Raw genomic sequence first — 13,158 nt, forward strand, 5'->3', positions numbered from 1 at the left:
CCCTTCACTCTTTGGATAACACACAGCCCCCCAAGCTACTTTTGCTTTGTTCGTATTCAGTTCTGGACCTGACCAGAGGAAAGCAGAGCAGAGCTTTTCAATTTCTCGAGGGCACGAAGCTGGAAGTCTGAAAGCCGCTAACCAGAAATTTGCTAAACTCGTTATAACAGAATTTATTAGCTGTAATCTTCCCCCAAACGACAGAAATCTACTAGTCCAAGAGCTTATTCTTGGTCTGATCTTTTCAATCAGAGGAAGGAAATCACCGACAGACATTCTTTTGGTCAAGAGTGGTAGACCCAGATACCTGACTGGAAGTGTAGCCTTTGCAAAAGGAAACTCCCTGATATCTTCTTGTAATTGAGTAGAGGACCCCGCAACATACAAGGTAGTCTTCTCCAAGTTTATTTTCAGACCCGATATCTTCTCAAAGGTTTCAAAGACCTGTAAAATCCCTTCAGTGGATCTCTTTGAACCATCTGTAAACACCATGAGATCGTCTGCAAAGCACAAGTGAGTCAAGCTAATGTTCTTACACCGCGGATGATAGGCAATCTTTCTCTTCTCCGCTGCTTCATCAATCAGCTTTGAAAGAACATTCATACATATCACGAACAAATAAGGTGATAAGGAACACCCCTGTCTCAACCCTCTTTCACTTTGAAAGTAGCCTGCGAGTTCTCCATTGATTTGAATTGAGAAAGACGCTGTGCTGATACATAGATTGATCCAGTGAATGAATTTTTCTGGAAATCCTAGAGCCTTCAAAGTGTTAAGCAGAAACGACCATTGAACAGAATCGAAGGCTTTTGAGATATCAATCTTCATACAACATCTAGAAGAGATCTCCTCCTTGTGGTAATCTTTAACCAACTCAGTAGCAAGCAATAGATTTTCCATTAGAAGTCGATCACTGATGAAAGCTGATTGATTCAAAGCAATGAACTTCGGCAACACACTCTTCAATCTATTTGCCAGGATCTTTGAGATAGCTTTATACATAACATTGCAACACGAAATAGGACGGTAGTCCTTCATCTCTTCCGCAGTGTCTTTCTTTGGTCAAAGCTAGGATGGTAGAGTTTACCCCCTTCGGTAAGAATCCCTTCTCGAAAAACGACTGGATAGCCACTGTTACATCTCCTCCAATAGTTCCCCAAGCAGCTCTGAAAAATTCACTTGTATATCCATCAGGACCCGGTGATTTATCCAGAGGCATACTAAAGATAACCTTCCTTACTTCTTCTGCTGTTACCTCCTTCTGCAACTGAGCTTTCTCAACCTCACTGCAACTGAAATTTAGTAACTCTTGCAGTCTTTCCACAGAAACTCCTTCGAACTCCTGAGGCTTATGAGTCAAGAAGTCAGAAAAGTATCTTTCTGCTTCTTTCTTTATATCCTCCCCAACAATTTTTGTACCATCCTGACCTCTTAACTCATTTATAGCATTCCGAATATGTCTCAGCTTCACTGCATTATGAAACGCCTTCGTATTGTGATCTCCTACGTTTAACCAATGCAGTTTAGACCGTTGCTTGAAAAATTCTTCTTCTAAATCTGCAAGTCTCTGCCACCTTCTTAACGCTACCGTTTCATCTTTTATTGCAGCTTCTGTAGGATTCTCCATTGTTTCTTTCTGCTTCTCACAAAGAATCATATATGCTTCTTTAACTCTTCTTGGCAAATCACCTAACTTCTTCTTACTCAGCTCCCTTAACGGATATTTTAACGCCTTTAGCTTCTTTGCAAGTCGATACATAGCAGATGTGGACTAAAATAAAGGCTCTGATTCTTTCCAAAACTCCTCAACAAGCTTTGCAAACTCTGGCATCTTTCCAATAACATTTGTGAATTTGAAAGGCCTTCTCTTCTGTTCCTCTTGTTTCATTATCTGAGTTCTACTTCTGAGATGATCCGAACAACCCCCTGATTCAAATATGCTATAAACATGTGCATATTTGTGTAGCCAGACATCATTCACTAGCACTCGATCAAGCTTCTTACAAATGAGACCAGATTCCCTTTTGTTACACCATGTGAATAGTGGCCCTTGATAGCTGTTATCTGATAGGCAACAGTGTCTTGCTACTCTCTGAAAATCCCTCATACCTCCTAAAATGCTTGGATCAACCTCATAGCTCGAGTGTTCTCTACCTTCCAAAACTTCATTAAAATCACCCATGATAATCCATAGTTTATTTCTAAACATGGATGAATCATGGTGATTACACATATCCTCCCATAACTCCTTTCTTTCTTCCACCGTGTTTCTTGCATACACAAACGAACAAAAAAATTCTTCCTCCATATCTTTTAGCTTCACTGACACCGTTATGATCTGATCGCTTTTGAATACCGGTGATAGTCTAACACTCGGTTTCCAAACCACCCAAATCCTTCCCAACGCATTATGCTCATAATTCGACATGAACTCCCAGTCTCTAAACACCTCCGAAACAAGTTTTCCTGCTTTCCTTTCTTTAACTCTAGTTTCCAGCAAACTCCCAAAACTCAAATCACTACTCTGCCACCACCTACTCATTACAGAATGCTTTGTGGGCTTGTTGAACCCTCTCACATTCCATGAGAAGCTGGCCATTAATTAAGATTTTTTCGAGTACCTTTCCTACTCTTGTTGCTTGGCCCAGGGACCTTTGCATCTTGAGTAGCCTCTGAAGGAATTTTATGTCTCGTCTTGGATTCTCTTGGCAAAATTTGTCTTTGAGTTTTGCTTGCTTCCTTTTCCTCTTCGTATAATTGGATCACAGCTTCTTCTATGCATCCAATCTCTTTCTGAACTACCTCAACCTCATGTGTTTCCTCTTCCTTCTTCTCTTCATCAGTCTCCTTACTCTCTTCCTCATCTATACTTAGAGCCGAGTACCTTGATGGTGTGATAATTCTCACCTCTCCGTATTTCAAACTCTGATTTTGTTTACCAGAACTTCTTCTTATCCTTCCTGGTGTTAACCATTCCTCCACAATCTGCCCCTCTTCCTTATCTCCCTCAATTTCCACAGATTTCTGCTCAATCTCTTTTTCTTTTTTGTTACTCTCCTGCACTTTTTCCTCCACCTCTTTACTTTCCTCCTTTTTCTTTTCTACCATCTCTTTTTCTTTTAATCCACATCTTGCTACCGTGTGTCCCCATTTACCACATCCACTGCATTTGTTAGGTAACCATGGATATTTGAACTCAACTGTGACTTCTTCTCCATTTATTTTGTAATCAATCTCCTGCAGCAGAGGCTTTGAGAGATCTGCTTTGACACAGATCTTTGCAATCTCAAAGTTTGTACAGGCTATTGTTTCCGGATGTAAATAATCAGGAGTACCAGCTGCGCTTGCTATGAAACTCAGACCCTCCCACGAGTACATACTCATCGGAACCTTCTTCAAAAACACCCATAACGGAGTAAGCTTGTTTTCTCCATCTTCAATCGGAGACCACTTTGAAGCTACCATCGGAATCCCTGCTATATTCCACATACCTCTTCGAATCACTTTGTCCCTCATCTTAGCATTTGGAACTCTTACCCTCATCGTAGTCGAATCCATTTCAAATACATCCAGTTTCTGATCCTTTTCTCCAAACGCCCAAATTTTGTTTAAGATCACGTGTACCTTCGCTACATGAGGTGCCGTCTCTAAGAACTTGATGATCACAAAATCATCCCATAATAGATTTGCCTTTTCCACGATCTCTGCTGGAACCGTCACAGATTGCTTCCCTTCCGAAACTGAGATATCGAAATCGTACTTTTTCAGAACCTTTTCTTCCTTCGTCACCTCAGCCCACGATTTCTTCAATACGATCGGAGGAGGATCTTCCTGAACCTCCCGAGAACCCATCCTTCCGCCGTGGGAACCGCCGGAATCGAATGATCAAGAATCCCCAATATCGCCTTCGCTATCGCCTTTTTCGCCTTAGTCAAAACGGAGCGTTATTATTCTAGAGCTTCATTTGTAAAATACTTTCGATCTTACGATTGACTTTATGTTTCCGGTAGCGGACTTTCCTCTTCGCATGGCGATTTTGGTGTGTTAAGTTGTTCTCACCTTTCACGGTTCTTCATCTCTATCCCTCAAACTTCTGATTGAATACCATGTTAATCGTCTCAACTGAACATCCTTCCATGAGAGTCAGTCTTTACCGTATCATATAACCACTTGGTGTTTTAAGGTAAAGCTTCTTTGTCGAAGGATGATTGAGTTTTATGGGTCTCTGAAGTCTTTTTGAAGAAGATTTAGTAGAGTTGGCGTTTGTTAACGGTCCAACAAAAAGTCATTCTTCAACCGACGGAAGCTTCCCCCGGTTTCAATCAGCGATGAATCATGGTCTCTTTGATCGAGTGAGTTGAGGTTCGAGTGAAAGGTGTTCGGGCATCGGCGTTTTACACATGTTATGAGGCGGAGATTCTTTTGAACAACATCTCCTTGAAATGGAGTAAAGAATTCGAGAAACATTGCAGAGAAGGTTCAGCGGTGAAACGGTGGTGAAACGGCAAGACGTGACCGTAACAGTCGCTAACCGCAAGTGAAACACATGTCGAAGCTGTCTCCCAATCATGGAAGGATGGATGAACACGTGTACCTGAAGGTTCTCGATTTCTATTAGATAAATAGACTGTAATTTGAATTTCTATGGGCTTAAATTTGTAAAAATCGATGCCTATTGTAACTGGTCCGTTGGGCATGGTTTTAATAAAACCAAAAGTTGACAAAAAAAAAAGATCTCCTAAGCATTTTGAAAACACCGGTGGAATTTTTTTTTTTTTTAAATCATATTTATATTGAAATAATATTTTTCAATTATAAAATCTAAAAAATTAAGATAAAAACATTTTATAATTAAATATTAACTATACAGTAATGTTTCTATAAAGATATGTTTAATCTTTTTTTTAGTTTGGAGTGTTTTATAAATTTACACTCAGTAATAAACATATATATATATATATATATATATATATATATATTGATGAAAAATTGTCATATAAATAATTTGATGTATGATTTAAACTTTTTGAGAACATTTAAATTAATAAATATAAACAAATAAATATTTGTAAAATGATTATGTCCGTATTTGCGGACAAAACACCTAATTTAAAATTAAATAAATATAAACAATGCAACTTTTAATATACACATAAAATTATAGATATTGAAAATGCATAAGAATATCTTGTAAGTAAAAGCGTTTTTTCTTGGTAAATCAAGAAACCAATTAAATTGTATATTTGTTAACAAGATCTGTTGAACAAAAAAAAAAAGTTAACAAGATCTAATTTGCCGAAATTTGTCAAAAAACAAAAAAGATCCAATTTGCCGAAAGCGTGTCTTTTAGGATAGCCACGATTCTTTGATGGCTTCGAAATATCTGAAGCCTACAATGTTCACCAGCGTTGATTGATACTAAGTTATTAGAATACCCTCGGAAAATTAAAAGTGTATTTTGCTTTTCAAGGGTAGAATCGGAGTAGTCAGTTTTTCTGGAGATGTAAACCCTAATCTGTCTCACCTTGGAATGCTATAAAAACCAACCTTTACCTTTCGTTTAATAGATTCGGTCCCGTAATCTAAAACTCTCTAATAATGTCGGGTTATCCCTTACCCCTGAACCCATTCCCCGGCTTTTTCGCGGGTAAGTTGTCTCAATCTCTTTTTCTTTGGTTTGTTATTCAAATGTTTAGATCTGGGATAGATAATCTGCTTTGTTATATTAGAATTTTCAAAGGATCTGATGATGTTTTTGACTGGTTAAAACGAAATAGAGAGTAGATCTGATTCAGTGTTCAGCAGATTGGAATTTAGGGTCATAGGAGTAACTGAATGGGTCTAATGTAATATTATAATGACGATTTGTAGTTTTCGGTCATGTGTTGTTCCTTTCTTTTTTTTTTTTTTTTTTTTTTGGTAACTGCGTGTGTGTTTTCTTTTATGCTTGAAACCTTTCAGTTGCTCGGACTGGCATCTTCTGGGATATAGACCAATTCAAGATTGATGCTCAGAGCAATGCTTATTCCACTGCGCAGAACATCAGAAGGACGCTTTCTGTGGCTGGTCATCTTGGTAAAGTTGAGATCATGGCTTATGGCGTTGATGATGGTCATGACTTCAAGGAGGAAGCTAAGTTCACTTCCTTTCCAGCAGGTTGATAAGTTTGTCCCTATAAACTCTCTGTTATTTATACATATAATGGTTGAATTGGCTATGTTCAGTCCTTTTCTCTATTATTTATACATATATTGGTTTGTTCAGGAGCTGACACTGATCGGCACACCAAGATGCTCGAAGACATTCGTGTCTGGTCATCTAATAGTCCCAGTCCATCAAACCTGTTCCTTATCATGGGAGACTCCGCAGTTGATTTCAAACCCGTTATTGAATCTCTGGTGAGCTCGAGACATTACAAGATTCACTATGTCAAACCATAGTTTCCTGAAGTCCCATAACGAATTCAGGAAAGAGAATCTACTACTAGTCTATCTATCTATACTATTATTTATGAAGTGATTTTGATGATTTGTCATATTCTCCATGATTTTAGCTATTTTCTTATTTGTCATATTCTTATTAATTTTTAGATTAAATCATCAATTTATTAATTAATATAATATATATATATATATATATTTCAAACTTTCTAATTAATTTATTAATTTAAATAATATAAGTATCTCGAAATTTCTAATTGTAATTATGATTATAATTATTTTTACTTTCATAAGATTCTTATTAGTATTTTTAGCTTAAATCATTAATTTATTAATTCAAATAATATAACTATCTCAAACTTTTTTATTGGAACTAAAATTAAAACTATAATTATTTTAAACAAGTTAGGACCAATTCATATTCCATATGATGTAAGATGTTTTAAACTCTGTAGTTTTATTTTTCTCATTCATTCCAAGTTGTTTCGATTATAGTTTTTGACATCTATATTTATATGTACTTTTGATATCTATATTTATATGGAGCTCTATGTTTTTCTTATTTTTTTGAGTTTGAAAGACTAAGAGCAAATCAATTTTGTTACATGGAGTTTGGAATTATGAATTAGGTATTATGAATTACTTTGGTAGTTATTTCACGTGTATGTTTTATTACTGTTTAATCTATAAGAAAAATATGGCGTTGATATTAAGTTTAGAGAGTTGCTTATGTAATTATGTTATGAACATGTGTTTAATGGTTTAATTTCTAAAACGCCTAAAGTAGATATATTTTTAATGAATAGTTAGATTTATTATTATATATAATTAACCATAAATTAACTTTAATAATAAAACTATCATTATCTATTTTTTTTTATTAAAAGTAAACTTATGAAATATTAAAATAAGTCGATGTATATATTGATCAAGTAAACCAATGAAATATTGTCATTATCTCAGTTGTTTTTTTAAAAGTTTTTTCTAAATTATCATTGAACTTTAGTTTATATATACTTTTTATTTATTTTGTTCTCATTTTGTGTGTTATATTGTTTTTTTGGTAATTTAATACTTGTTTCTGGTTCAAAAATACAAAGTAGATTAAGAGAGACCAAAAGTTCACATTCTTGATTTATCTTATTGTGTGAAATATTTTCGATATGTACTTATGATCTTATTGTCTCATAGTTTTACAGCATTTTTTTTGTGTTAAGAAGACGTAGACCAAAAAAAAAAAACTAAATAGAATAAGAATATAAAAAATAAGTTATCATGATATTTAAGTCATAATATATATATTAATAATTATTAGTAAAATGATTATGTCCGTATGTGCAGACAACACCTAATGTTATTTAAATAGATAATTCTTCAAAGAAGAGTGACCACATCTAATTCTTTTGATAATATCAACACAAGTATTTTATGTCTCTAATTAGATCATTAAGAAAAGAAAATTTTGACCAATTGAATTTTTCTTTTCGTATAAAAAGAAGATGATGTCAGCAAGTACAAAAAAGTGGGTTTGCTATTATATATAGACTGCATGGATCTCACACGCTAAATATTTTTTCAGGAGTCTTGTTCGTCTTCTCGTTTTGTAGGAGTTCTTTCAGTCTTCGATGTTTCTCGCCGATTCGTGAGAATGACTCATTTCTCCTTTCTTTATTTATCGGTCATCATCAATCCTCAGTAACTATGGTATGGTAGTTCTTGGAGGCATATCTCTTTCTCTTTTGAGGCTCTAGTATGGTGAACCTCTACAAGGGCTTTATAGCCTTGCTAGCTCGTTGGACTTTATTTAGAGGATGGCGATTCCTCTAAATAGTGAAAATGTTGGACACAGAATCTTCTCTTAGCCTGATTGAATCTGGAGCTCTGAGTGGTATCTGGAACTTGTGTGACGCCGAGGCATCAACCGAGTTTGTGGAAGCAGTTTCATTTCTGAAATGTCATCGTGGACACATAGTTTTATTTGTTGGTCGCTTATGATTGTCATAGTTTTACCACATTTTTTCATCTCCTCTTTAAATTTGCATGTTTGTTAGTTCCTTTAGCCTAATTTTTCCTTCTAGTGTTTTTGTCCCGGTTGACCAAAAATTGTAACTATTCCGATGTATTTGAATTGTTGTTAAAAAAAATACATTTGTATTGTTGTTTATCAAATAAAAGCGTAGAGAGAAGTTTATCACTAAAGACATCCAGATATTTTGGGCCACACACTGAGAACGGAGGCTTAAGATTCTCCACTCTTTTGAAATGGCGTTCACACTATCAACCACCGCAAAGACCTTCACCACCAACATAAACTGCTCAAACACAACCTCCTTTAAGCCCCTCAAGCTCCCTCTTTTCTGGCCATGGCAAAAGGTAAAACGATGCACAACTTTAAATATACACGTCATCCATGGTCTCTCTCTTTAGGATTGTAACTGGATGGAGTGATTAGGTGAAAATGGGTCCTTTAAGTGTTTCTCCAATGGGTTTTGGGACATGGGCTTGGGGCAATCAGCTTCTTTGGGGTTACCAGACTTCCATGGACGATCAGCTCCAACAGGCTTTCGAGCTGGCTTTGCAAAACGGAATCAATTTGTTTGATACTGCAGATTCTTATGGCACTGGTCGGCTCAATGGCCAAAGTGAGAGACTTTTGGGACAATTCATCAAACAATCTCAAGGTTTAATCTTCAATTTAGTTGGTCTTAATGATCCATTCTTGTGTTTGGAGCTGTTTGAAATGTTGCTCTTGTGTCTGCTTGCTTGCGAATGTCAGTCTTAAAAGGGAAACAGAGTGAAGTTGTGATAGCTACCAAGTTTGCAGCTTATCCATGGCGGTTAACTTCAGGACAGTTTGTCAATGCTTGCAGGTTTTGTCTCTCTGTTTTTTTACTTTTACTTGTGGGTTGTTTGGAGGTTGATGATAGAATATATATGTTCTTTTCATGTTTCCAGCGCTTCTTTAGAGCGGCTTCAGATAGACCAGCTCGGGATCGGACAGCTTCACTGGTCAACCGCTAACTACGCGCCTCTACAGGAACTTGCTCTTTGGGATGGTCTAGCGGCAATGTACGAGAAGGTTGCTTTGTCATCTACTGAAATTACACAAAATCTCTTTTAATCTACATAAAGCTCTCTGGAGAGCTGATGATTACCGGTTCCTCTTTCTCAGGGGCTAGTTCGAGCTGTTGGAGTCAGTAACTATGGACCTCAGCAGCTTGTTAAGATTCATGATTACCTCAAAACCAGAGGGGTTCCTTTATGTTCTGCTCAGGTGCAGTTCTCATTGCTAAGCTACGGAAAAGAGCAACAAGAGATCAGGAGAGTATGCGAGGAGCTCGGGATTCGTTTGATCTCTTATAGTCCTCTTGGTTTAGGAATGCTAACCGGGAAATACTCCTCTTCAAAGCTTCCCACTGGTCCTCGGTTAAGTATCATCCAGGCTTGTCCATAGTGTTTCTTGTTTGTAACAATGCTTGAACATTTTCTTGTTTTGTGGTACAGATCATTGCTGTTTAGACAGATTCTTCCTGGACTAGAGCCTCTCCTTGTAGCACTGAGAGAGATTTCGGAGAAACGAGGAAAGACTATGCCTCAGGTAATGTTTTTGTACTTCCATATATGATTCTTGCGGAAGAAGAAATGTGACAGTTTGAAAAAGAATGTGTGCTTAATATCTGTAGGTTGCAATAAACTGGTGTATATGCAAAGGGACAGTGCCTATACCGGGTATAAAGTCGGTTAGACATGTTGAAGATAACTTGGGTGCTTTGGGATGGAGACTTACAAATGATGAACAGCTTCAGTTAGAATATGCAGCTCAAGAATCACCAAGGTCTATGATTCAGAACATTTTTCAGACAAGATGATAGGATTATGAGAAAAAAAAAGTTTATACATTCAGACCACAAGTTAGAACGGGGTCTATAAACAGAAGCGTTTATATGTATGCATCATACACCTTCTAGCTATCATTCAAATCAAAATCTCATGTATTTTACTGAAAACCAAAATCAACAAAGATTGAGAATGCAAATGTCATGGAACTTATAATGTTATCAACTGTTACTTATCATCCTTAATGAGCTTCGCATAAGGGTTTTGTGCCTATAAACAATTTAATAATGAAATTTTATTTGTAAAAGTTTAGAGTTTTAGAATTTATGTATATAAAGCTTTTGAAATTTTAGAGATCTTAAACCATTACTTTACTTGGTTATGCTCAGGTCCTTGAGTTTTGGTCAGTAGATATCATAGATTTTCCTTTCGGATTTGAATGATTGTTGTAACCATTAACCCGCTTACAAACTAGACCGTTCTATGTTATGATTGGACAACAGACTGGTGTTGAGTCAACATTGTTGAGGGACACTATAGCACTGTTGAGGGAAACAGAAACAAAATCATCGATTGTTGTGTGTTGTCTGCTCTGCAAAGCTCTCTATCCGTAGTGAGCAAACTTATCATTGTAGTTTCTGTATTTGCATAGACAAAAACTTATCTTTCAAGCAACCAAGTGTTTGTCCCTATAAAATAATAAAATGTTACTATTATATACCTACAACTTGGCTACTAGTCTTGCGAGTCTTCTCTATCCAACGAACTTAATCTCCTCAGTCAAATCTCATTAGCTTCTCTTCTTTGTAATTTGGAATATCATTTAAGGACAATTATAGTCCCAAGAACATGCAAGTATATTTTCATAAATAATTTTAAATATAATACAACTAGTACATTATAAGAATGATTATATTCCATATGCTTTGTAAATTTAATACTACTAATTATATTCCATAGTATTTGTTTGATAACATACGCGGCTACATTAGTTTAATAACATATCTTCTGCTTTATGTCAGTCAAAAAAGAAAGAAAAAAGCATAGTTATTTTCTCTTTATTCTGTTACACTTTAACGACTCACAAGTGACAACAAAATACACAATAAACAGCATATTAAAATCAAGGGGAATTGGATTGTACAACCATCAAACAAATGTTAATTCACCTCATAGCTAAAACCCTAAATCATCTATGTACCAGCTCTACAATATAAAAAATAGCCATATTATCTTTTAGTTGTGACCTGTGTAACCTGTTAAGAAATATATATTAAAATAAATATTAAATAAACAATATGATAAATTGTGGCTATTATTGATACACATATATTTTCTTCTTCTTCCTCTTTTCACCAAATCTTTGTTTCTTCTTGGTACGTACAAATACACACCACTTTATCTCAAAACAAAGAAGAAACAAAGATTCATGACTTACGAAATTAAATTTGGAGGAGAAGATGGCACCGTAGAGAATGAGATGACATCATACTTTTTACTTTGTTTTTGTTTTTGCCTATACTTTGTTTCTATTTTTATTTTTATATTATGTCTATGTTTCTGTTTTTATACTCTGTTACTGTTTCTGTTTTTTACTCTGTTTTTGTTTTTTGTTTTAGTGTTCCAATGGTGAAAAATAACTATGACGGACCAGTAGAAAAATCGATGTGTCAGAAAAAAAAGAAAGGAGACAAAGATAATCTTTACATGGTGGTGAAGAATAACGACGGTAAACAAAGTGGAAGTGTATCAGCACGTTTGAAAAAAGAAGAATTGAAGAAGATGAACTCGTCGTCTATACTATATTCAGTCAACGAAATAGTATACTATATATTCTTTAGTGTAGTTATTTATGCAAGGGTACCATACTATTCGTGACATATTTCTATACTATTTCATAAACATGTAATAATCTGGTTACTGTCAATATTTCACAGCAGAGGGAAATTGTTTATATTTTGGATGTGGGTTGACATTTCCGGGTTAAAGTATAGTTTTATCATCTAAGTTGAGTTTCACTAACTCATCCTGAATTATTGAACGAGCCCGTACACTTTAAAAGTACTATATTATATGCACCATGTAGTATAGTATTATGAACCTGGTGAATGTCATTATTTGAAAACGGGGAAAACTGTTTATATCTCAGATTTGGGTTGACATTTCCAAGTTAGGGTTTAGTGTTATCATCTGGGTGAGAGTTTTACTAACTCACCCTCATTACTCTATTACTTGTATTAGTGATATGAACTCATCTATGTCGTAATGTTAGTCGATTCTATTCAATAATATAGTAGTACAACATCCATATAACCTTACTACTAAAGTCCTCTGAATTATTGAACGAGAACTAAAGTTTAGTTCCCCGTACCTCTAAAAGTACTATACTATATCTACTATGTAGTATAATATTATGAACCTGGTGAATATCATTATTTGAAAATGGAGAAAACTGTTTATATCTCGGATATGGGTTGACATTTCCAGGTTAGGGTTTAGTGTTATCATCTGGGTGGGGGTTTCACTAACTCACTCTTGTATACTATTTTGTTTATATGGAATATAACACTCAGGTTTGACTGTGTGAAGTATGAATAGTGTACACTAAATATTGGCCACATTTTATTTTGTTGACATCATACGTATGTGCTTAATTTACCATATATTATTTTGCTACATCATCTCCAATAACACAAAGGGGTTTAAGCAAAAAAAAAGAAAAAAAAGAAAAAAATGGATTGACTTCATAAACCATCGTGGCACCTCTTTCTTTTTTTGGTACTAGCAACTTGCACATACAGAAAGTATAACCGGATAATATGAGACACAAATGATAGTTTCTTAATTATGTTAATATCAATATCATGCACTTAATTTCCAT

General features: G+C 35.3%; 2 protein-coding genes across 4 annotated transcripts; both read left to right on the top strand.

Annotated features, from left to right (window-relative positions):
* Positions 1 to 5,294: 5,294 nt before the first annotated feature.
* LOC108823623 (pyridoxal reductase, chloroplastic) lies at positions 5,295 to 10,476 on the top strand. 3 transcript variants are annotated; one of them, XM_018596872.2, is made up of 11 exons: positions 5,295 to 5,647; positions 5,962 to 6,156; positions 6,265 to 6,398; positions 8,020 to 8,144; positions 8,290 to 8,813; positions 8,893 to 9,121; positions 9,217 to 9,310; positions 9,396 to 9,519; positions 9,613 to 9,866; positions 9,945 to 10,038; positions 10,124 to 10,476. In XM_018596872.2, the coding sequence occupies exons 5-11, from the start codon at positions 8,703 to 8,705 to the stop codon at positions 10,307 to 10,309; spliced, it is 1,092 nt and encodes a 363-aa protein (XP_018452374.1). In that variant the 5' UTR covers positions 5,295 to 5,647; positions 5,962 to 6,156; positions 6,265 to 6,398; positions 8,020 to 8,144; positions 8,290 to 8,702; the 3' UTR covers positions 10,310 to 10,476. The 3 variants fall into 3 exon arrangements, with proteins under 3 accessions (XP_018452374.1, XP_056851224.1, XP_018452376.1); XM_056995244.1 differs by having other exon boundaries at positions 8,020 to 8,813; XM_018596874.2 differs by having other exon boundaries at positions 5,295 to 5,605; positions 8,020 to 8,813.
* Positions 5,599 to 6,440, top strand: LOC108824715 (uncharacterized). The gene is made up of 3 exons (XM_018598112.2): positions 5,599 to 5,647; positions 5,962 to 6,156; positions 6,265 to 6,440. The coding sequence occupies exons 1-3, from the start codon at positions 5,599 to 5,601 to the stop codon at positions 6,438 to 6,440; spliced, it is 420 nt and encodes a 139-aa protein (XP_018453614.2).
* Positions 10,477 to 13,158: the final 2,682 nt, after the last annotated feature.

Source organism: Raphanus sativus, chromosome 9 (genome assembly GCF_000801105.2).
Source record: "Raphanus sativus cultivar WK10039 chromosome 9, ASM80110v3, whole genome shotgun sequence".
In the NCBI taxonomy this organism is placed as follows: domain Eukaryota; kingdom Viridiplantae; phylum Streptophyta; class Magnoliopsida; order Brassicales; family Brassicaceae; genus Raphanus; species Raphanus sativus.

What these genes read in the sequence shown, in the direction of transcription:
- LOC108824715 (XM_018598112.2), top strand. Translation starts at nt 5,599, where the DNA reads ATGTCGGGTTATCCCTTACCCCTGAACCCATTCCCCGGCTTTTTCGCG. An exon ending in ATTCCCCGGCTTTTTCGCGG is followed by an intron (nt 5,648 to 5,961) that starts GTAAGTTGTCTC and finishes GAAACCTTTCAG; the next exon opens with TTGCTCGGACTGGCATCTTC. An exon ending in GTTCACTTCCTTTCCAGCAG is followed by an intron (nt 6,157 to 6,264) that starts GTTGATAAGTTT and finishes TGGTTTGTTCAG; the next exon opens with GAGCTGACACTGATCGGCAC.
- LOC108823623 (XM_056995244.1), top strand. Translation starts at nt 8,703, where the DNA reads ATGGCGTTCACACTATCAACCACCGCAAAGACCTTCACCACCAACATA. An exon ending in CAGTTTGTCAATGCTTGCAG is followed by an intron (nt 9,311 to 9,395) that starts GTTTTGTCTCTC and finishes TCATGTTTCCAG; the next exon opens with CGCTTCTTTAGAGCGGCTTC. An exon ending in AAGCTTCCCACTGGTCCTCG is followed by an intron (nt 9,867 to 9,944) that starts GTTAAGTATCAT and finishes TTTGTGGTACAG; the next exon opens with ATCATTGCTGTTTAGACAGA.